This window comes from Trachurus japonicus, chromosome 17 (genome assembly GCF_045865225.1).
Source record: "Trachurus japonicus isolate A0001 chromosome 17, Traja_1.0".
Lineage (NCBI taxonomy): Eukaryota > Metazoa > Chordata > Actinopteri > Carangiformes > Carangidae > Trachurus > Trachurus japonicus.
The window spans coordinates 26,315,211-26,340,049 of record NC_140923.1 but is presented as its reverse complement, the minus strand read 5'-3'; the positions used below and the strand labels follow the sequence as shown (position 1 = coordinate 26,340,049).

Below are 24,839 nucleotides of genomic sequence, written 5' to 3'. Positions count from 1 at the left end.
TGCATACAGGAGGACGGCAGGAAAACACTTGCACAAATATAGTGGGATGAAAAAAAGACTCAAGGGCAGATGGAGAGGCATCTGTATTTATTTGAGGATAGGCCTAAACATAGCTACAAAGAAGTCCACAATGTCTTCGAGTACCACATTTGGAGGTGAAACAACATAGTTACAGAGGGGATGAAAGGCGATTCTGCTTCTTTGTTTCTCAGGATCTAAAAATAGCTTTTGCTGAGCAGGCAGTGAAGCTGAGCTGCAGTCCCCTCTTATGCTCCATTTTCCTCCTCATTCTGTCGCTCATCCTCTTGCGCACATAATGCATCATGTAAATGATGCATATGAGCTGACTTTTACCTCAGACGTGATACATTTAGGTGAGGTTAGTCTAGTCCTTTGAGAATCACTGCAATCTGACATACAGGTAGAGTGTGTTATCAATATTTTGAATGAAGTGTCCCCTGTACTGTTGTGTATCACTGTGATGGGTGATGTAAGAAAGCATTTTCCCAGTTGAAAAGCACAAATATACACGATATATATTTGCCACCGTGCTTGATATATTTTATTTTGGAAAACTACAAACATCTCTGGGGAAAATATGGAGAACAGAAATCATCAACTTTTCGGAGTCGCTATTACATCTATACGCTTGCAACTGAGGTTTTTTATTTTTTAATGCTGATTTCCAGCTATTGTTCCTTTTTGTTAGAATAAAAGATATGGTCACAAATCTGACCATAAATCTCAAACCCACACACACACATAAAAAGGCAAAACTGCAGTTGCTAAGGCACTTGATAAAGCTTGCTGCCACTTGTGTGGCTGTATCCAAGCAATTACACAATGCCAACAGGTACAGCACATATTCATCAGTGTTGCCACTGTGCTATCATCCCTAGCAACCTCGTGTTGTTGTCCTGCAGATTAGGTCCCTGTCTCACACACCCCTCGTGGCCCCACATTTAAAGAGGGACACAGTGCTAATCTAATTCTATGGAGATATTTTAGTTTGCCAACGCAAACACATTTGGAGATTCTGACATGTATCGTTTGAATCTCTTAGTTTACAGAATACACTATGTGCACATGCTGTACGTAAAAAAAAAAAAAAAAAAGAAGGTGAGTAGAATTTACACAGAAATGAGGTAAGTTAATTCACAATATTTGCCCCTAGAGTGAATCATATATTGCGCAAAGCCTGGCATCGGAGGAGGAATTTGCTTTGCATTTCTTCACTGGCAGCCAAAACACCCTCACACAGTGGGAGTGATGGAGCACATATTCCTGTTTATCTTGGCTCGAGGAGAAAGAAACAAGGGACAGAATGTGGGAAATCACCAGTGAATGGAACAATGGAGGCAAACAGCACTGAAACTGAAACCAGTTTTGCAGAACAGTTTTGTGAAGTGTGCATGACCTTAAAGCTCAATCCTTGGGGTTTTACAGCTGAGTCCGTAGAGTAGGCAGTTTTGCTCAGAGTAAAGAAATAACAGTGCATTGTAACATAACATTCGATCACCCACTAGACTGAGAGGTCCCTGGTGGACAAATTGTAAAGATGCTGACAAAGGGCCAGATGAGCACTGATATAACTGAGTGGGTGGATCAAACAGCTCAGAGACTGGGTGGTAGCAAAGGTAACAAATCAGTGGACTGCAGTAGCACCCATTATCTGAAACAGCCAAATTCATCACTCAACAACAGTTAATCAAAAAGGCTATGCAAATAATGTCTAACCTTTTACACTTTTGCCATCTGATTGCAAACAAATTCTGTATCTCTGCTGCACTATCACTGAAGACCTAGCTGAAGTGCAATGACTGTTGAAAAGCTATTTGCAACGCTAAAATGTTCGTCTCACAAACTGACATATTATTTTGATGTTGTGGGTGATGTTCGGTTTTCTTGTGTTTGCGATGATGCACAAACCATCAAACCATGAGAAACTGTTTGTTCCCAGCAGAGATAATTATATTTTTGACAGTGAGAGAAACCCCTAGCAACAAAGCATTAACGGAGTACACTGCACACTTGGTAGTGCTGTAAAACAAATTTAATGGTCCCCAATTCTGGATTTCATGATATGTCATCATCTCACACAGGAAAAGGCTGAGGCAGTGTTGCCACTAAATGGGGGCAGTGACTGATCACAGCCAAAGAGGATGCACTGTGAATTTTCACAGTGAGCATCCATTTCTCATTCAAGTGAATCCTTGATATTTTATACAGGATGAGCGCTTTCAGGCTATTAATTTCGCTGATAAAACTGGGGAATAGAATTATATTATGGATTATGTATACAGCTTCAAAAAATGTGTAAAACACAGATTGCACTGATGATGTAAGCTTGTTGTTGACTTTCTCAGTCTGAATGACTGAGCAAAGGATAGGGGGTGGGGTGTCATTAATCCATGGCTAGTGATGACCAGACAAGCAAAAAAGAGGTGTAGTGGGGGATGGGCGAGGACGGTCTTGTTGTGACTGGTGCTTGGCTGCGGTACAAACTTCCAGAGGCCTAGGCTTTTTTTTTTCGTTCCCCTCTCATTGGTCGGTTTCAGTGAGGAAATGTGGCTCCATTTTGCTGTGAAAACGTCAAACGGACCAGGAGCTAAAATTTGATCAACGCTGGAGGACGGTTTTCAACTTTAACCAACCACGACGTGTCGTTTTGCCGCGTTTGGAAAATAGGTTAGTTGTCTACATGGCATTTATATTGTGCCACCACTAAGCAGAAATGTAAAATAAGGCTATTGATGAGTAAGGATCATTGGGCTACTATGCTTACATAAGTTACCCGTCCTACTTTGCTGTAGTCGACAGGGGACATAGTGAATACACTGCCCAAAGCCGTCGTCACGGGTTAATCGTTATATTGAGCTTTAAGCGAGTAGAGTTTTGAAATAACAGTAGTTACAGGCAGCTCATTTTTGCATGTCAGGTCACTCCACTGTGTCGAATGTCTGAAGCCGTTGCTGGCTTCTTACCGCCTGGCTTTAGCTTCAATATTATAACCTAACGATAGTTAATATATGTGCGAAACCATCCATACCGCAGTCAATTAAATAGATAACATGGTCTGACTTGAACACAAGAGCTGTGGAAGATATCGGCAATTGAAAGGTTATATTCAAGTAGGTACGAGATTACAGCAACACTGTCATTAGCATAGCACGCCAGCGTTAGCTAGCGCGCTAGCTTGTTAGCAGGTTGGGAATGAAGCGACGGACTCGCGACCTCACTGTACTCGTCAAATTGTTGTATCAAAGAAGAGCTGAAGTTACGTTTTTGTAGCGTTGTATGGAGTATTTTAAAGTATCAAATGTTTGGCTTTATATGCTTGAGTGCATCAGTTTGGTGGCTAACTGTTGATGACCTGCAACAAATTAACGATAGACCGCCTTGCAGAGTGGCATGTGTGTGGTGACGGGTCTGGCTGTATGAAGGGGGTTACCTCGCATGGTAGCCAGGGAGCTAACGCTGCCTGGCTAACGGCAGTGGTGGCTGTTTAAGTGATTTTTCACATTAGAAGTTGCTAATTACACAAATTTGAGGAGTAAATAAAAAGACACTAGTACTGCGTGTTTACTCATTGGTCACGAAGTAAAAAAGTTCCGACAAAGCCAGTTGCCTCTGCACTGAGCGACCCGTGACATGTGGGCAATTGTCAGCCTACTGTTACCTCTGACTGTAGTGAGTTACATAAAACGATTATATTTACAAACACAGTGAATTAATGCGGCGCTGCAGCATATTCCAGTTTCCCATAAATAGTTGAGGGGGGGGCATTTATTGACGCTCATTTCACAGCAGCAAAGTGCTTTTTTTTTTGTTACAGTCATTCATTGGCACAAAGTCTGGTTGCTGCCGCCTCCAGTAGCGTGTCGGGGGAGACACGCACTGTAGTCTGTTGAGCCCATTCAGCCTGCTGACGGTGGGGGATGGGGGATGTATTTCCGCTAGTAGCCTGCCATGCTATCTTGCCAATTTAGCTACCGGCAGATTAGTAAAGGTGACATAACTTGTGTGTATTTACTTAAAAGGAGTGAGTCCAAGTTGAGGAGGCCATGCAGTCACGAAGACTAGCGGGCGACGATACAAACGAAATCCGTCAGACGCATAATTCAAAAGTTTAAAAATGTAAAAAGTAAAACACCTCAGCCACCTGTGTATGATCCATTACCAGAGGTGAGCGGCTGGTTAAGTTGATGTTGCAGGTCGCAAGCATCTCACACATCTGAAATGTCACCGTTTCTTTTACTATACAGGAAAGATAAGCACACTTCCCTTTAGTTGCAGTCCTTTCTAGGATAGTTGAACCCTGCATAGCACATTATCCACTGGCTGTTTTGACTTTTTTTTTGTTATGTTGCTGACCCAGTTTCTCTCATTGTTTGGTGACACGCCCCTTTGTACACAACACTGTTTCTCTCACCCACTCCCTGACACACTGCTAAAATGTTACATTTCTAATTAAGTTAATTTGTTGCACCACTAATGGAAATACTGTGTCTTTTGTCTATGTAATGACAGGGTTAGTGTGATTCTTGTGCATGCACTTAAGTGCAATTCATCATATATACCTCTTACACAAAGCAAAGCAGACTATTAAACGGGATTAATTACCTATTTTTCCTGTTAAACAGACTAAGATGAATGATGTGATAACTCAGAATATTGACATTTGTCTGAGCATTTCAAATGATTTCATCCTGGTCAAATTGGATAATCTTTGTCATTTATATAATCTAGATGTGATGACTGCCTGCAATTAATTGCCTTTCTCTTTCTCTCAGGGACTGAAGGTTCTTGCTGGGAAGATATGATGCACCTCTGAGGACATCTAGCTCACATGGGTAGTGTATCTTACTTTTCAATGTTAAAACCTTGTTTCCACGTACAGAAATTAATTGGCCCTCTTTTTTATCGTGCATGCACTTATTAATGCCCAGAACATCACATTGCAATGGCAAAGTGTTAGGAGCCCCATAGAAAAGGCAATTGAGCTTTCTATTCAACCAGTGTGAAGGTGGCGTGCAGGAATGACTCATGACAAGACCAACTGTTAGTCAGTTACATGTCCAAAAAATGTCTTAATATACTAAAAATAGCTGAAGTGTTTACATAGCTTTCGCAACAATCAAGCGCTTTCCGCCTATCTCAGTGTAATAATAATATGCGTGTCTTGTTGTGACCTAAAGTCAAGTGTTGGAAAGGTCTTTGTTGTGGCTTCATGTTAATGGAATTCATTGTTGTTGTAATTTCGAGTGAAGCAAGTGATGGAATGAATGAATCCAGATCTGGGGATCCAGTGTAATTTTGATTTAGGCTCCAAATAACGACTCAGCTTTGATTTTATTCTGAAAGACACGCATCTGCTATTCCGTGCCCCCGTAGCCTGCATCACATTCATGTCATTCATGTGATGGTTTTTTGAGGGCGAGCGCTGGTATTTAAAAATCAGATGGCTTTTTTGGTCGACCCGCCTGCAACTTCTTACTGGGTGCTTTGGGTGGAGGGCTCCAACTGTTTTGGACTAGTCAGACCAACAGGTCCGCTCGGACCGCAATTGGCTCCTATATTTCCCATTTTACAAGGGGGGCGGGGGCTTGCGCGGGCCGCCCCGCCAACAGAACAGTAGGGGAACCACTGAATACAGTGATTCCACTGTTCCCTGCCCATGTTGTGGTGCGTAATGTGTTTAATTGGAAGTCTACAGTCTTGGGTGGACGTTTTGTTTCTATGGTACAATCATCTTTAAAGATAATGAAGAGATTCAGGCCCCGTCCACACGAATCCGTTTTTTTCAAATCCGGATAAATATTTTATCGGATTGGCCTCGCGTCCACACGGATCCGGCGTTTTCGGGGGGTGAAAACGGTATTTTTTGAAAACGGGTTCCAGAGTGGGAAAATTTGAAAACGCCGCCTCAGCGTTTTCGTCTGGACGGCCAATACGGCTTTTTTCTGAAACGATGATGTCATGCCCCCCACCGCTCTACCTGTAACCTGAGACACACACACACACCGCTGCAGCTGCTACACAGTCTATGGACGTAACAACAACAACGGCCGACTACCGTCGGGTCGCTGCTGCGGCTGAATCGCGTCTGTTTAATCATCACTGATCGTCACTATTTACTCTGACACGACTCCCTGTCATTTAATCCCATCTTTGAGTTTAAATACAGCGGGGAACTTCTTCTTCTCTTGAATTTCAGCGGGGACTTCCCGTCTTCTTCTCTGTCTTAAGTGTTTATGTTTGGCAGCGCTACAGCGCCACACACACTCCACCCGCTCCACACACGCCTGGAGGATGTACTACAGCGTTTTGGGTCGTTTTCACTGGATCCGTGTGGACGCAGATATTTCTGAAAACGATGCCGTTTACGGAGATTTTTTTCAAAACGATTAAGAAAAAGATCGGATTCGGTGAAGCCGCGTATTCGTCTGGACGGGGCCTCAGAGAACACTTTGCTTGTTGTTTTTAATCGTCTTCTCTCTAGCTAGCTGATAATTAGGCTGATTGATCTGAGTTAGGGTTGGTCCATTGCGTTGTTTTGCTGTCACATCGTCAATCTTCCACTGCTCGCACATCGCCCAACCCTAATCTGAGTATATTGCAACGTGATAAAATTTAATCAGGTGGGGGTGGGTCAATTTCATCACAGCCTCCACAGTCTTGTAAGTAGCTCCATCACTCCCTCAGAGAAGGAGACACAGGTTGATAAAGCTGACGATCAGTCCTGGTGTTCATAAAACATTCAAACACTGAACACTACAGTACGTCAGCCAGATGAATTGGCTGCTGACCTATTCCTGTAACTGTGCTCTGACCCTGTTCAACGCTCTTGCATCACTTGCATAATAATGGCCATTTTGCTGCCACCCTATGAAAGCAGGTTAGTATCAGATAAGCAGTAGTTTCATATCAGCATGATTGTAGTGTGCGTTAACCATACAGACCCTTAAAAAAAACAATGGAAAACACAGTGTGCCCTAACAGGCAGAGTAAAGTAGAGGGGTAGCGGAAAAAACACCTACTTGAATGTGAAAGTGGTTCTAGTCTTTTTGCCCCCACTATAAAGTGAGTAAGTTTTGTTTGCTGTTGACAGATTGTCATGTATTGTTGGCATCGGACTGAATAGAAGTCAGTATTTCAAGATTATGGTTGAATTAAGCCATTTGCGGCGTATTGGTGGTAGTGTTTCATTGTGACACACATTAGCCATCATGGCTTGTGACCACCTTGTTAGAGATTGCCGAAGGGCTTACACTAGATTCAAGGCCTCTCGGTGCAGTTGGTCTTGGATCTCAGCCTCCGGGATGCGGCAGAGAGACATGTTGACTTTTTCAGCCGGCTGGCCCGATGGAAACAGTAGAGGTTCTGTCCCTCGTCCAGACCCCCTTGTTTATTTCCACAGTCTCGTTTAAACAGTGCGGGTTCTGCATGAATAAATATAGAGGCCGGACACAAGAACTGTACAATCTGTTATTGCTGAGGTTTTAAGCCCATCTATTCCAGACGCTTTCGTCCAAAATATCCGCCTGCCCTGTGAAGTCGGCTGGTAATTATTTCCAGTTGTAGGTTAATGAATGGAAACTGGTGCCCTGCCTAAAGACAGGAGGTTTCTGCTGCCACCGAACACAGAGGAATGAGACATCATTGTTTATCTAATTGCAGAACACAGTTTGCCTACTTCCCTGCTCTAAAAGTTGCAAGATCTAGGTCAAGCAAGGTGATGTCTTTTTTAACCTCTTCCTCTTCTCGGTTTTCATCGCGTGTGCCAGTTTGGACTCTGCTGCTCGTAGTGTAACACCACACTCGCTCCATCTATGTTTATGTGTGTGTGTGTGTGTGTGTGTGTGCCTGTCAGGTGTCTTTTACACCTGGCTCCGTGCCACTGTATGTCATGTTACTTGTTAGTATCAATTTATGCTTCTGTGGGATGTTAATGCATGCCAATGATGGAAATGCTTAGTGGAGATGAGTAAAAGCTCCTCTCAGCTCATTTCTGTGATGTGTAATGCTCTGTGGTTTGCTTTTACAGGCTCCTATCCTGTGCTGACCCAATGGTTTAATCACCAGGACTAAAAATGAGCATAAGCAGCGATGAGGTCAATTTCCTCGTTTACAGATACCTGCAAGAGTCAGGTCAGTGTGACAAAGACTTTTTGTAGTCATCAATTTGCTGTGTGTACAATTATTTAGAATCTAATATTCATAATTTCCCCTGTAGCTCTCGACACCCGACTATTGAACTTTGACTCTATTTTTCTTTCCAAATGATTTTGCCTCTTCCAGGCTTCTCCCACTCAGCATTCACCTTTGGCATAGAGAGCCACATCAGCCAGTCCAACATCAATGGAGCCCTGGTGCCCCCTGCTGCCCTCATCTCCATCATCCAGAAGGGCCTGCAGTATGTGGAGGCTGAAGTCAGCATCAATGAGGTCAGAGTCCACCATCAGCTACTAATTAGGATAACCTCACAATAAATAAGCAGGAAGTGCACCATGAGCTTTGTGTTTTTCATGACTGATTTGTAGGGGTGGGAATCTTTTACTATCTCACAATACGATTCGATTCTGATTTTTGGGGCTACGATTCGATTCAAAATCGATTTTCGATTCAAAACGATTTGATTCATAATGATTTCTGCTTCAGTCTACTGGTGTGCAAAGGATCCTCATGATCTACTCAGTCTGCTTTGCAAGACAGAATGACTAAAGTGTCTTTTTCACATTTATTGAGTTTTAAACATTTATCCGTACTTAGATGGATTTGTTGAAACTGTTGCATAAAAGCAATATCACATATTACTTAAGTAACAACATAAAATTAATTCATTTTAAAAACAATAGTGCAGTTAAACAGCTGCCTTTTAAATTCTATCTATTCTAATTCCTTAGAATTTGTTTCACTGTTTTATTTTTAAAATCAATTTTGGGACATTTTATATCGATTCTGAATTGTATTAAATGAGAATTGCGATTCTTATGTGAATCGATTTTTTGGCACACCCCTACTGATGTGGTACATTGATGGTGATACAATAATTAACAGCAAATCTGTATTTAGATGAGGAAAATGTGGTTTTATGAAACTCTGTGGTTTCTGTGTAGGACGGGACCTTATTTGACGGGCGGCCCATTGAGTCGCTGTCTCTGATCGATGCCGTGATGCCAGATGTCGTCCAGACCAGACAGCAGGCCTACAGGGACAAGCTGGCCCAGCAGCAGCAGGCGGCGGCAGGAAGCGGCAGCGGCAGCAGCAACACAGGACCCCAAGGAAGCACAAAGAACGGAGAGGGCGCTGCCAACGGAGAGGAAAATGGATCGCACGCCATAGCCAGTAAGCTCGCTCATGGTTATTCAGTCTCTGAATCAGGTCTTCAGCAAATGGGTGTGTGTTTTTTTGTGTTAGTGTTGGTGGAAAATATGGTCATATCACACTGCAGGATTTATTTCATGTTCATGTCTTCAGCAGGATGTCATTTTGGGGTTAAATACTTAACCCTCTAGGTGCCAAAGTCGCATTATTGCGACAGGCAGCATGCTTGGATAAAACAGCCCATATCTTTAAATCTACTGGGACCTGCATTAATTGTGTTCACTGCTGGTACCACTAGATGGCGAACGCGTTCAGCTTCAATCCTGACGTCATTTGTGGGTGTGTTTTTCTACAAAATATCTGACAGGGCTCCAGACTAACTATTTTGACTAGGAGCACAGTGGCCCCTAACTTAAAATTTTAGAAGCGCAAACAGAAAATTTAGGGGCGCACACCGCAATCGACTTGCAAAGTAAATGTTCACATTTTCTCAAAATTTCACTGTATTACTGATAAATAAATAGGCCTACTTAACTTAACTAGCTAACTATAATATTTAGACACACCACTTATGGTAAACTCATCCAAGAACAGACCCCCCCCCCCGTGTAGGACAGCCCCTGTAGTTTGGCCTCTGTTGACCCTGATTGAGCCACATGTGCACGGACTCCTTGGCATCAAACTCGTCTTCGCCCCCCCACCCCCACCCCACCGCCGCCGCCGCACGGCCCAAAAAAAAAAAAATCTATCAATCAACAATCAATTAATAATCATTTCCGTATGGGAACCGCTCTGTGCAGCGCGTTCTGCAGCGCGAGTCAACCTGCTTCGTAGCTTTGTGACGATTTGAGTACCGCTGGCAAGCGCAGAAAAACAATGTTTGACCCGGCGTTTATTTAGCGAGTGGGCGTTTAAGAAAAAAAAATATTGCGGGTGATGTTCAGCACACACACGCGCAGGTCACCGGTCTGTGTTTCTCCTGTTGTTTCACACAGACACACGGAGCTCTGCTGTGGAAAGACGTCTCCTCCGAGATGTAGAGAAGAGAAACACACGTTTTTTTTCACACATGAGCCAATCACAGTGGTCATTAAAAAAAACGGCAAATTTACTGGTCGCAGATGCGCGAGTAGATGAAAAAATTACTCGCATTGTATCAAATTTTAGTCGCAAAATGCGACCATTTAGTCGCAGTCTGGAGCCCTGTCTGAGAAAAAAAAGTTTGATTGGCGCACAGGCGCTCCGCTTTTTCTCGCGGAGCTCACGCAGCTCACACAGCTGGGAGTGACCAGGAAGTGATGTTCAGGTCTTGAGAAACACTGTGCGCCCCCCCACACACCACACACACACACACTCGTCAACCCCCCCCCCTCCCTCCCAGCCCCGCCGATCCGTGTCGCGGTACCGCGGACGAGCAGCGGTGCCGGCGGGACTCCTCGCTCGTTTCAGCCGCTGTATGACAGACTCCCGGCCCGGTGCCGCCGACGATCGGGAGACCCCCCCCCCCCACGTCCCCCGGCCGGGCGGAAGTATGTCATACGGCGGCTGAAGCGGCCGAGGAGTCCCGCCGGCACCGCTGCTCGTCCGCGGTACTACTGCGACACAGATCGACGGGGCTGGGAGGGAGGGGGACGGAGGGGGGGCACTGTAAATGTGCTCCAATCAGACCCCTGTTCCTTTACTTTGAGGATGAGATGTCAATATAATTTTTTTTCCTGTGTAAATATGTTCCAAATTCAGTTTTACTGGAAGTCGCGTAATCCAATGGGGCTGCCACCCGGTGACGTCACAATATGCAAATTAGATGAGTACATTTACTCCTATCACAAACTTTAGGTCATTGTGAATATTTTTCTCATTTACACCATAGATTTATCTCTGACCACTTAACTGACACTGTGAATATCTGTCCCCTTTACTTGACAATCTGACACTTTTATATAAAAGCTGTTATTTTGGATGATGAAGCAGCAGAAAGTTGGCAAATAAATAAGCCTATGGCTGGGTGGTGTGACCTAAATTTCTATCACTGTGCACTTCTTTAAATGAAATGGGTTGTATATAATGGTACATAATTATCTCCCACATAAGTGAAGGAACAACTCAACAGCTTAAGTCATGACTTGAATGTTGTGAAAGACTGAACGGCTCTTCTCATTACATGAGGAGTTAAACCTAACCCCCTCGTTCCTCTGGGAGAAATGTGTTTGTGAGTTTGCCTGTGAATAGGATTTGTTCCCTCTTTCTCATAACAGCTGTGATACAACTTAAGGATTCTGTCTGGTGTAAAATGTCTGTGACCTACTTGATATTACATAAAGTTACTCTGGTTTTCCTTAAACCTGCATGTGTTTCCACATGGGTTTGTTCTGTCTGGGTCTCCATGTCTATGCCCACCTTCTCCTAATGTCTTCGTTTGTTATAGCATGGAGGCAAAAATGAAGTTTGGTTGTTTTTCTTTAGACCCTCCTCCTTTTCCCAACATGTTTTGATCACGACAACACCTTGAGCCTCGTAATTAAACTATAGATGGCTCCCGGGGACTTGATTTAGGGTCTCAGTGAAGACAAGACTTTACTTATTTATTTGGAACGGTTGGCAGCAACTTCAAACTTGTATTTCACACCCGCTGCCCACCTTTTGGACAAACTGTGTGTGGTACAAACACCTCTGGCCTTTCAGCAACAACACATCCTGCCCTTTAATTCCACTGCTGTCAGCTGTTCAAGCTGCTGTTCATTCAGTGCAGTGCCATTTACTCGACACATGCCAAAAAACACTGGCGTCGCCGGTCTGTTTGAATTACCAACATCAGACGATGGAGCACATGTGCTGCTGTGGGACTGGAGGTTCCTCGGAAATGAGATGATGTCAAACATTTCAAAGGATCTGGTTTGTTTGCTTGGCTGTTTAAACGCGGTGCCTTCAGAGAGTCTCCACAGCCCTTTCAATTTTTTATGTCTTATGTTGCAGCCTTATACAGAAAAAAATCCTATTTCCCACATCAATCTACGCTCGGTACGCAACAATGTGTAAACAGAACTTAGGATATTTATTTAAAGTTCAGGTGCCTCCTATTACTCTTGATCATCTTTGAGATGTTTCTACAACTTGATTCCACCTGCAGTCGATTCAGCCGATGTTTTGGAAAGGCACACAGCTCCACAGCTCATACTGCATATTGGAGCAAAAATCAAGCTGCAAGGTGGGAGGAACTGTCTGCAGAGCTCAGCGCTCCAGACTGGCCCTAAATGGGACCTAAAGGTTGAGACAGTACAAGTAAATCTTTCATCTATTTACGCATTTTTTTTAATACTGTTGAAACGTGGAAGGGGCGACCCAAAATATCTGGTATCTGTCATAACAGGTGTCAGGCCAATGTGTGTGAGGATTGTGAATGAAAAAGAAATGTGAATATTTGCTTTGCAAGTCGACTTACGGTGTACGCCCCTAAATTTTCTGTTTGCGCTCCTAAAATTTTAAGATGAGGGCCACTGTGCTCCCAAGTAAAAAAAATAAAAAGTTAGTCTGGAGCCCTGGAGCCCTGGAGCCCTGGAGCTAGGTCCCAAGAGCACTAGTGGGCTACCTATTCCTGAATGAAAGAATTCTGGAACAACCTGAACTCCTCCAGGAGCTGAGGGACAGTGTAGTCAGAGGAAAAGACCTTGGTGTGACAGGTGACCCAAGAAGCTGAAGGTCACGATGGCTGAACTCCAGAGATCCTTTGTGGAGATGAGAAACTCCCTGAAGCTAGACAGTAGTTGATCATTTACTGAATGTAAACCTTTGGTCTAAAGATTTTGTTTCTTCTCCTTGTAGATCACCACTCAGAAATGATGGAGGTTGATAGGGATGTGGAGATCCCCCAGAGTAAAGCCATGGTCCTGAGGGGGCATGAGTCTGAAGTTTTTATCTGCGCCTGGAACCCAGTCAACGACCTCCTCGCCTCTGGGTCAGTATCTCATCATTTCTCTCTGACCACGTGGTTTTCACTGCAGCGCAGAGAGCAACATGTTAAAAGTGTCATTCTTGGACACTCCAGTCATCTGATGCACTACTTCATTTTAATACATGGTGGTACATTTACCACAAGCTCCATGTGTGGTCCACACTTGGTTGGGTACACAAAAACAAATTCAATGTTTCTTATTTGATCAATTTTAAAAAATCTGGTAAAAAAAAAAATTACCCATGTCTTGTGACATGAAAACTTGTGATGGATGAGAAGAGTATTTCCACTTCATTTATCACCACAAGAAATCTTTTTCCAGTGGAGTCATTGTTTTTCCAGTCTTGTCGTCCCTGTCCAGATAATTTCAGTCACGCAGCAGAATCTCTGACAATTAAACAATTAAAAAGCAAAACATGTTTGAGAGTATTCCTGTGAGGCTAGAAGTGATGGATTTCCTAGTAACAATGAGTCACTCAAGGCTTGTTGCCCGTGAGGGACAACAAATGAGCTCATTAGTTGTAACTCAAACAGCCCTTATTTATTAATTGCATTATAATGTGTTCTCATTTTATAGCACAGCTTTGTTAGAGCCACATCAGCCTTTGTTGTTCTAAAGTCTTCTCGTTGAATAGACTGTTGCCTTTGATGATGTCATGTGTTTACATCTCCGCCCGCTCTGCCCAGCTTGTGTTGAGGGAGATCCCTCAAAACAAGCTAAACACGATTGGAGAAGATGCACCAGCCGGTCTCATCACGATTCTCTGGACTTTGAGGATTATGAAACTCTAAACACCCGTCCCACGATAGGCTCTGTCCAGCTGTAAAATGGCCATTACCCTGAGCTATAGCATTAATACTCTCCTCCCTGATCGGTGAGGAGTTATTCTAGTTTTCCAAACTAAGCAAAAACAAAGATTCAATCGTCTTTCTAAAATATCATCAGACCATGTCTTGTGTAAAAGACATAGTTTAGTGCTCATTTATTTAAGTAGTGAACCAAACAGAGGTGAACATCAAACTAGATACATATACCGTGTGTTCACCTAATCACAGCTCCTGATCATAGATACTATCCCTCTCATAATTAAAGGAAATTGGAGATAAATGCATCTGGCACAGGAAATCAAAGTCACTGAGTTGTGTGCTTGTAAAACTTCTTTCTCCTTTTTCCTCAACAGATGATGTGAAAAGGTTTAATAGGGTTTTAAAAAGATTTCGGAATTGATACTGGGTTCAGGTTCGATAAAATGCCTTAAAACCCCAACCCTACTCGAGCAACGATGGTCAGTTTGATATTATTTTCATCACTGATTTTAAAAGTCAAAGCCAAGTTATGGTGCTTAACGCTCGGTTGTCTGTGTGTGTGTCTGTGTGTCTGTGTGTCTGTGTGTGTCTGCTGACTCGGGCAGGTCCGGGGACTCGACAGCGCGGATCTGGAACCTAAGTGAGAACAGCACAGGCGGATCCACCCAGCTGGTTCTGAGGCACTGCATACGGGAAGGGGGCCAGGACGTACCCAGCAACAAAGACGTCACCTCACTAGACTGGAATGTGAGTGTGTGTGTGTCTGTGTGTGTGTGTGTGTGTGTGTGCAGTTGAACGTCACGATTGTGTGCGTCTGTTCCACTGAGTGCAGTTTTTAGTAATCTAATCTAGCGCTGTGTGTGTGTGCATGCCTGTGGCCACTACTTCTGCTAGAGGCATTCCTTCCAACCAGATATATGGGGGCGAGTCTCTCCCACAGAGGAACAGGCCTTTTATGCTGCTCAGCTGCAAACTATTTTTTCCCTGAGTAGTACAAGTCAATGCACAACGCCAAATCAACGCTAATATTTTATGTCATAAACTATTTATTGCTCAGTATCATTAGTGAAGAAAATTTTAATTTACCTGCTCATTAAGGCATAATTATGAACCAGGATATGCAAATGAAGCCTAAATTGATTTAAAGTCACCTGCTGCTGACTAATCACAATTATATGTCTCTTTCAGAGTGAGGGAACTCTGCTGGCAACAGGCTCATACGACGGCTTTGCTAGAATATGGATAAAAGATGGTAAGAATATCAGTTTGTATAACAAGGATATGTTGGCAGAGAAATGTTTCTGCTCTCTTTCTAAGCTGTGTTGGGTTTATTTTCTGTTTTGTTTTCAGGCAACTTGGCCAGTACTTTGGGTCAACATAAAGGTCCTATATTTGCACTCAAGTGGAATAAGAAAGGAAACTTCATCCTCAGTGCTGGTGTAGACAAGGTAAAAGCTTACTGATTGATTTTTTGCCCTGAACAAGCTGGCTAAATGCCCACCGAGTTTGTGAGCAGTGAAGTTTTTTCCCAAAATGTAAACATTTCTTGAAATATCTATTTGTCAGTTTTATCCGTCTGGAGCCTGTTGAAATATCATCATAGCCATCTGAAGTCAGACATGTTTAATTTTGAATGGCGAGGTGAGGAATAAAATGTTTTCCATAATTGATCCTTTCATTCCAGGGTTCATTCTTAGGCTCAACAATTTCTCAAAGTGTAACTGAAATTGCATTTGGCCAAGAGCAATATCTGTCTCTTTTCCCCCAGTGAAAATGAAATACAGAAATGATCACTCCAGCTGAAATCCCAATTGCAATATCTGCCAAATCACCACTTTCTTTGTACCACACAATAAGTTGGTCCTTTTAAGCAGATGATCCCTATCAAAGAGGAATGGTTTTTCCAAGAAATAGCAGTTTCCTGGTGGTAAATGGCTTTAACATGACTTGCTGTTTTCTCTTTACGACTGCTGGAAAAACCTATCAGTATTTTTGAAAAGATAATGCACACTAGAGGGCTGCACTCTAAAATGAAGCTGTGGATTCTGTTTTGCTTTTAGTGCTACTAGTCAAGTCAATGATTGGTTATTATTTAGAAACTTGATGAATTGTGAAGTTTTTAGCAAAGGAAAAAATGTGAAAATTTAGTTCCCACTCCTTGGACAAAAGTTTGTCTGCTCTTTGTGATTTGAAGACATCACTCTGGGCTCTGTTTAACTTTTGTGTACTAAACTAGCCTAGACTAACAGTCCACAATAAATAGCTACACCCATAGCTACTTTATCATAGATAAACATGTCCTATAAACATTAGGTACTAAAAGGGAGACGCACATCATACGAATGGCATGCATGTGTACCGCATACAGGCCTGTGTGGATACCATGTAGTGCCCTGTATGTCAGGGTCTGTTTACAGACCACAAATGTGAAGGTCTGACAGGTGAGCCAGATACATTCCCATCTAACATCAGACACTGTCATCCTGTCACCAAACCACTGCAAAACAACAGTTTAAGGACATTGTTCAACATTGCCATCTAGTGTACTGAAGTGTAATAACACCCAGTGTTAACCTTGACTGTACACATTAATGCCCAAGTGCCGCTGTCTTGCAGGTATAAGAAGGCCTGAGATGCATGTAATATATGATATGGGTGTTTATACGTAAATAATGAAAATCTCTTCCTTCACACAGACCACGATTATTTGGGACGCACACACAGGAGAGGCAAAGCAACAATTTCCTTTCCACTCGGGTGAGTGACAGGAGTTGACTGGATTATTCCACATGACTTTTAATGCAGGAGTCTCTGTTGTTAGACGGACGTTAGCTTCTACTGAACTGCAGTCAGACCATAATGATGATACGTGCTTTATTTTCTGTCATTATGTTTGTTTTTTTTCACATATTCAGACTGATATCTGTCATCATATTCAGTCTACCCATCTTCACAGTTTGACAATAATGGACCAAACCCTCGAATTAAAGTGCTAATTGTGTGTTACAGTCATAAGCTTTAAGTGCTATGTTGTTGTTCTTTATGGTTAGAGATACAGGTTGGTAATAAGGAATCTATATTCAGACCATCAGATTCCTGTTGTCCCCCCATGTCCAGCCTGCATGTCCAACTGCTGCAACCGCTCTAAGCTCTGTCTCTGCCTCCCAACAGCACCTGCTCTTGACGTAGACTGGCAGAGCAACAACACGTTTGCCTCCTGTAGCACAGACATGTGCATCCATGTGTGTAAGCTGGGTCAGGACAGACCTGTCAAGACCTTCCAGGGACACACGGTGAGACATGGATCTTCTGTGTGTTTCTTAGAGGGAAGGAAATGAGAAGCCAACCACTGTTGGGTAACAGGAAGGGTTTCGTGGGACCACTCTGGGTACTGGGTACATTCAGAAAAAATCCCTCTCTGCTATTTGGGATGTTGTATTATATGTCTGAAGAGAGTGTGTGTGTATATATGCTATAAATATACATATAGCTGTGCCATATCTAAATCAACTGCTGCCTGTGTAAATCACATTAACTTCTTTTCTGTGATATTAAATCTTTCTCACTCTAGAACGAGGTAAACGCAATCAAGTGGGATCCCACTGGCAGCTTGCTGGCCTCCTGCTCCGACGACATGACACTCAAGGTCAGTCCACACAATACACACGTGGTAAATGTCACATAACAGCCAAAGAAAGCACGAAGTGGGCTTTAATCAGGCACCTTGTAAAGAAAAGTGTTTACGATTTGTAACCCACCAATCTAACAGCTGCCTTTTTAAAATTATCACATCCTCTCTTTCTGGCATAGATCTGGAGCATGAAACAGGATACATGTGTGCATGACCTTCAGGCCCACAGCAAAGAAATCTATACCATCAAGTGGAGCCCTACAGGCCCCGGGACCAACAACCCCAATGCCAACCTCATGTTGGCCAGGTGAGATTACATCTCCCTCTTGTGTCATTTGATTCAATTACTGCAGTGTAGTTTTCTATTCATAGCTCTAAATTGGCACAGAGTGTAGGTTGTCCTATAATCTCAAATAAGGAACATAAACAATGGGTTCTTAATGTTCTCTCACAATTATGAGAAAATCTGACTCAATTGTTCAGTACTCTTTAGCCGGCGAATCCAGGGCACAATAACCTGGACTTTTTTTCATCTTCTGACCAGACATCGAGGTTGCTGTCTCATTCCTCGATAGATCCATATCAATAAAATATCCAGTAGCAGGAATACGGGCCTGATTAGGAACCTGTATCCAAAGAGACAGTTCTGGTACCAGAGTTGTGTTTGAAGTTACAGGCTGATTGGCCAGAGTCACCACACTGATCTAAATTGATCTGAAGTAGGGAATGGTACAAAAGTGATTATGTTTTGTAAAACAAAAGTTTTGCATGTAAGTGATTAAATAGCTTGATTTCAGGTCATTAGTAGCCGTCATGTCTAGTTGACCTTAATTATCATGCTCCGCCCTTGACCTTTGACACTAAGCTAACTTTGTGACCCTCCCTCTCTCTCTAGCGCATCATTTGACTCAACAGTGCGTCTGTGGGACGTAGAGCGTGGGGTGTGTATCCACACACTGACCCGCCACCAGGAGCCCGTGTACAGTGTGGCCTTCAGCCCCGATGGCAGACACCTCGCTAGTGGCTCCTTCGATAAGTGTGTCCACATCTGGAACACTCAGGTCTGGACTGACGACCACATGTACAGCGACACAAATACAAAAAGATAAAGTTGCTTGCCTTTTCCTTACACGTGTGTACATGTCTCCTCAGACGGGCGCTTTAGTCCACAGCTACCGGGGGACGGGAGGGATCTTCGAGGTGTGCTGGAACGCCACAGGGGACAAAGTTGGAGCCAGCGCATCAGATGGATCGGTAAGTTGTGCCTCCTTCTGCAACTCTGGCCTCTGTGTACACCCCTCACAGCAGACTACTGACCTAGTAACTCTAAAATGGGGTGGTGGTGTCAGGTTAGAATCGGTTGGCACTGAGGTTAGAGCAGGGTTTTCCCCGCCTATCTGAGGTAAACGCGGGCCACCTGGGTGATTATTGCCGCCGCCTTGGTTAAAGCGTGTGCATGGAGGCCGTTCAGATGTAGCATTTTTGTGCCCACAAACCCATTACTTTGGGGGGCGGCGGCGGCGGCGGCGGCGGCGGCGTATGAGTATCGCTTTTACCGTGCCCTGCTGTCATGCTGTCATGCATGCGCGCTTCTCTCTCTCTCTCTCTGTGTGTGAGGGCTAATAACGGAGAAAGAGCGCTATGATCAATGAACGGAACGCTATTGCGTTGCCGAAAGCCGAAAAATCTATTCATGGCGGACGTAATTCACCGGACGTCTTAGTGAACACCTCGTTGGGCTGTGACATACAGTAACAGGGCTGGCGTCGGCAGCGTCACAGCCACAACACCAGCTAAACGTGTTTCCTCAAATTTGAGGCGGAGTGGCCACCCTGTTTACCACAGAGATTTTGTGTGCGGTCATATGACTACCTGGCTCCGTCTGATTGGACGTCGCCAGTGGCTGCATTTGATTGGTGAAACACTATCATTTGACAGAGTAGCTGTTGGAAGCAGCAAGCCAAGCGGCTTCATTAAAACAAAACAAACAGATTGCGCATTAGATCAATAAAAAAGTAGCGAGTATGTGTGTGTGTGTGTGTGTGTAAAATCGGCAAGAAAACAAAACATCGCCGATCGTCCTTCCAATCGCCGATAGACGATTGGATCGCCAATCGGCACAGCCCTAGTGTAAAGCTAAAGCATGTGGGAGTCTCCTTTCGAGGAAAGAGGGGAGCCAATATCTGGCAGTGCAGCCATTAGTACAGTATGTACCCCCCCAGTACAGGCCTCTGCCAATCTCAAAAAATACCCAGGGAAATCCCTGGGGTCAGTGCTGGACTTGTGATACAGAACTTCTCGTCTTTCAGTAATGCAGAAGGAACTTGACTAATTGGGATTGTTGACTAATGCAGTCTCCAGTCTGTGTGGGTATTGGCAACATGTCTGAAGATCAGAGTTTCAACATAGCTGTCGTGACAGTCGGAAGTTAAACTGAGCAGACTTTCTGAAATGTAGCATTTCAAATTCAATCAAAATGAGGCAGATGATGTTGCAAGTAGTCAGAAGATAGAGCCACTAAGGCCTGAATGATTAGTCAGATCAATGAATCATCTTTATAGGAAACAAAGAGCCTGTGTTATTGCTTCACAACGACGACTAAGCGTAAGTCAGTGCAAACCAAACTCAGAGAAACACTCAATAAAACCTTTGACGTGGAACTGTTTTGCAGCACCAACCTGGGCAGGGACCTCCCAGCCAAACACAGTTGCCTTGTAAAAAGATCTGGGACCAGGGAGGTGACTGCAGCACTGCATCAGTCAGGCGTTTCTGGGCAGGTGGCAAAACAGAATTTTCCACTAAGTTCAAAGGATATTCATGTGTGTTTGTTGGGCAAGTGTCAGAGGGACATTTAAGAATCTGATCTGCTCAAAAACACATCAAGGATAAGAGAATAATAAAGAGACTTTTTAAGAAAATCAGCTTAGGAGTCTGCACTGCAGCACCACAGCAGTTGGACAAGAAAGTTTGGGAGTGATGTCATTAAGTTGCAAAGCTAAAATCTGGTTTTGAATCCAGTCAGAAATCTGCTCGGAGACCTGGAAATCTCAGTTCATTGATGCTTTTCAGCCAAACTGACAGAGCTGGAGATTATTTAATGTAACAAATGAATGAACTGCCACGGGAGCCTCTGCAAAATACTGGATAAAAGCTGTGAATATGCATCATGGCATTGTACAGTTTCTACATTTATGGACAAAACAAAGCAAAAAAAAAAAAGTCAGCCGACACAATCGTTTGCTCTGAACATCCTATCTCACAGCATAAAGTCTTTTATGATCCGTTTGTCTGCTTTTTCTGAACACGTTTCCCATCAGGTAGCTCTCATATTCATGTGTTTGAACCAGAAACTTTGGGGCTTTCAGTTTCTCTGGAAATAAGAATGAATTCAAAACGAAAACCCAGACCACAGGTTTTCTTTCTCACACTCACGTCACAGAGACTGTGGCGTTGTGTCTTATCGTCTGCCACTTCCTGTTCTTCCAGGTTTGCGTATTAGACCTGAGGAAATGACGTTCATCTGCGGGAGCCATGGACCGACTACGAATGTGTACATAGCCAAAATGACTGACTGTCCCTGCCTGTCCGCCACACTGCTGTAGTCCCATCAGATGCCATGGCCCGCCATTACAGCCAAACAGACCCTCACCCCCCCAACACCCTCCTCATGTACACACCAAGGACCACACCTTCACTACATACAGTTGTTATGCGCATGCACCTGACAGGTCTGTATGGACACTCGCGTTGCTCTCACAGACCTGCAGGTGGAAAGCTGCAGGTTGTACACACAGTATAACCCCGTCGGACCCATCACACACAAACCAAAACACCTGGATTCTTCTTGCTTTCCTCTTTTTATCCTTTGTACCAGATTTTTAAAGATTTTTGTTCTCTGTTGGTGTGTGCATATTGCATATGTCAGCATTTGGTGTCCTGTGGACATTGTTGTTTTGAATTTGGATTTTTCTGATCTCTGTAGGTTTTATATTACATGTGGGTTGGGAGAGAAGGGGGGGATGGGGGGGTTGAGAGTTTTTTGTCTTTTACAATGGGTGCTCAAAGCTGTTCATTGCGAGGTCCATTCATCTTTGTCTTGGCACTCTTCAAGGTTCAAAAATGCAGATGTACAGCGCAAAAGATAAAGTGGTTTATAATTTTGTCAACTATTTTTATCCAGTAGATTTGCTCCATTTTTGCCATTTTTTTAACAAAGTCAAAAGCAGTTAATCAAAGGGTGAACTGTCCTTTGTTTTTTGCAATTTTTATCCTCAAATGGTTTTCAGGTTTTCACAGTTCATCAGGTTAATATATAGAGCTCTAAAAATTCCAAACCTCCAGGCTGAGAGATAATCTGTGTCGCTGTTCAACACCATGTCACTCTCATGTTCTAACAGTGTGCTGGGCAGAAAGACAGTTACAGCGCAGTCAGCTGGAGGTTCCTGTCATTGAGCTCATCACCGGACCTGCGTCCTAAGCTTAAGAGTAGACGGCTGTGCTTTTTGTGTCAGTAGTGAGGTAACGTGGCACAGCAGTAGGTTGCTTTCTGGCATCAGTGCAGCTTCTGGGATCTGTGGGGAAAGAGAGAGAGAGAGAGAGAGATATGGGAAATCAAGCCCTTAATGGCTTGAGTCCATCTGACGTAAACCATTAATTGTCATAATTGTGCTTGCATCCAATGCTGAATGATAATCAGACTGAGTTGGTCTATTGTGTCCTGTTTCCCCTGCTTGGTCATACCACTCCCTCTGCAGGCACAGGGTCTTGGATCGCACCTTCGTAAACATGACTCGACATTCACTCGCATCGTGACTCTTTGACAGTGAATCAACATCTATGGGTTTCAAATCATCAGCGCGTCATGTAGAGCAGCCCGTTGCCACGGCGAGCCACCCCAACACTTTATCAGTCTGTGACGTGTGCGGCTTTCGTATCCAGTGTTGACCCAAGTAACACACTACAGTCCTTGGCTTTGGTTTGCTGTTGTCAGGCAGTTGTCCAGCATTAACACACATACATACACACACACACACACTCTGGAGACAGGCTGTGTTAAGGCCTATGCACGGATAGACGGCGCTTTTTGTTTGTAGTGTTCAGATTTGCTGTTTTGAGGCATATCTGTGCTTGTTGTTAAAGAGCAGACTTGCAGCATATGACTTCATGTAACATGGTATCTGCATATAATATAAATATATAAATATATATCTGTGCTATCACAGGGGATTTTTTTCTATGCCACTCGTGTGCTAAGGGTGGATTTTAAAGTAACTTTTTGAAGATGCTTGAAATATAGTATGAGATGTTGCTGTGCATCACCAGGGGTCGTGACCATGAGCAATGGTTTTTTATAAAATACCATTAAACAGTCATAGCCGTGGAAAAAAAAAGAGCAGCCTATCGAAGGGTTTTCTGTCTCTGCACTTTAGGCTAAAATGGAGAAACAGGGAGGTGTGTTTATTCCAGCCACCATAGACACACCTGATGTTTGAAATGCTCTTCAAGTTGAATCAGAGTTGATGCAGGAAGTGTGCAGTGTCACAGTGGGGAACGGTGGGGGAACAGCGTCTCGTCTGAGTCCTCGGTGAGATGGGCTGAGCCAACTTCATCTCGTAGCCATTACTAACATCTAACGGCTTGACTCACACATACACACACACACACACACTCACTCACTCACATTGTCAGATGTTTCAGAGATTTTGTTCAGAATGTTACTTGTTTAAAAAAAAAAAAAACAATTTTGTACTGAAGCTAAAGACTATTTTGAAGTTTGCTTTAACGCAGTCAGCAGTGATTGGACTGTACCACAAAGACACTATTTCAAATGTTGTCTATGACAGTGGAATGGTATTTTATAATGGTTTGTTTTTAGATGATAAGCTTTTTACACTGCATTCAAGTGTGTTTGCTATTTTTTGTTCCTACCGAAAGTACTAATGTTGACTCTATCTTTGCTATGTTGGAGAGCCCTTGAAGGTTTTGTACTTCTCAAAACTTTTGTAATTCTGATTTATTTGTAGCCATGTACTCAAAAAGAACAACATTATAAAATTTGGATTTAATTCTTGATGTATTATAACACAACATGTAAATACCAATTTGCAGATTTTTTTTTTTTTGTGTTGTCTTTGCCCTCACCTACGTTGTACTCTCTTTCTCTCTCACTCACATGGTTGCTGGTCTGCAGCCTCCTGATCTGACTGTTGTAATATCACTCAGATCTCAAGGTCTAGAATAAAATCTATTTTGATAATATCATCGTGTCTGCCTTTAATTTTCACACCACTGCACTGTATTTTAAAATAATACGTATTTTAAAATAAATATTCTCATGTAAATAAGCAATATCGATTTATGGGAAATCATATGTACACAAACCAAAATCCACTGAAGCCGTGCGCCATCTGTGTAGCTCTGGAGGTTGCAATGTCAGATGGTTGGTACTCTTATGTCTGAGAATTAAACATGTCAACAAATGTTTTGGATAACCTTTTAACGGAAGCCCTAAAGGGTCATACATACATACATTTTATTCCATCCGTTTTCCCGTGATAACGAGATAATTTTCCTCCGTTTTCTCCTGCTCCTCTGACATTGCTACACTGAATGATGTTTCCTGCAATGATTTAATAGACCAGTGGTTCCCAAACGTTTTGTGCCGCGCACCGCTGCCCACCGTTGCCCATAAACAGATATACGTCATATCTGTCGGCTGCTGTCTTATCCTGTGCAATTATTTTTTATTTTTTGATAAAATTTGAGACCCCCTTCAAATTTTGCTTTAGGGGCTTTCAGGGGTAGGATCCACCCCGTATTTCGCACACTGGGGCAGATCCCTATCGTTTTGTTTTCTCGAGATCTCGAATTAGTTATCTTGTTATCACGAGAAAACGGAGGAAAATTATCTCGTTATCATGAGAAAACGGATGGAATAAAATGTATGTATGTATGACCCTTTAGGGCTTCCGTACCCTTTGATACATTTGTGGAAGAATCCTTCTGACACAGGAGTTTCAGTGAAATATTTCACCAAACATTTGATGGATTTCCACAAATAAACTTCATAACTCCATATTTTTCTTCAACCTATGAACTCGAATGTTTGTTGGATTTAAGCATTAT

The 24,839-nt window shown here is 43.2% G+C and overlaps 1 protein-coding gene across 3 annotated transcripts; it reads left to right on the top strand.

Moving 5' to 3' along the window:
* The first annotated feature begins 2,427 nt into the window (after nt 1–2,427).
* On the top strand, nt 2,428–23,972 carry tbl1xr1b (TBL1X/Y related 1b). 3 transcript variants are annotated; one of them, XM_085804417.1, is made up of 16 exons: nt 2,428–2,688; nt 4,794–4,853; nt 8,048–8,151; nt 8,302–8,447; nt 9,120–9,348; nt 13,147–13,279; nt 14,689–14,830; nt 15,272–15,335; nt 15,434–15,531; nt 16,780–16,840; nt 17,255–17,376; nt 17,655–17,729; nt 17,894–18,021; nt 18,610–18,775; nt 18,867–18,968; nt 21,201–23,972. In XM_085804417.1, exons 3-16 carry the CDS (start codon nt 8,094–8,096, stop codon nt 21,225–21,227), a joined length of 1,551 nt encoding a protein of 516 aa, XP_085660543.1. In that variant the 5' UTR covers nt 2,428–2,688; nt 4,794–4,853; nt 8,048–8,093; the 3' UTR covers nt 21,228–23,972. The 3 variants fall into 3 exon arrangements, with proteins under 3 accessions (XP_085660543.1, XP_085660544.1, XP_085660545.1); XM_085804418.1 differs by lacking the exon at nt 2,428–2,688 and adding an exon at nt 2,942–3,131; XM_085804419.1 differs by lacking the exon at nt 2,428–2,688 and adding an exon at nt 2,952–3,135.
* Nucleotides 23,973–24,839: the final 867 nt, after the last annotated feature.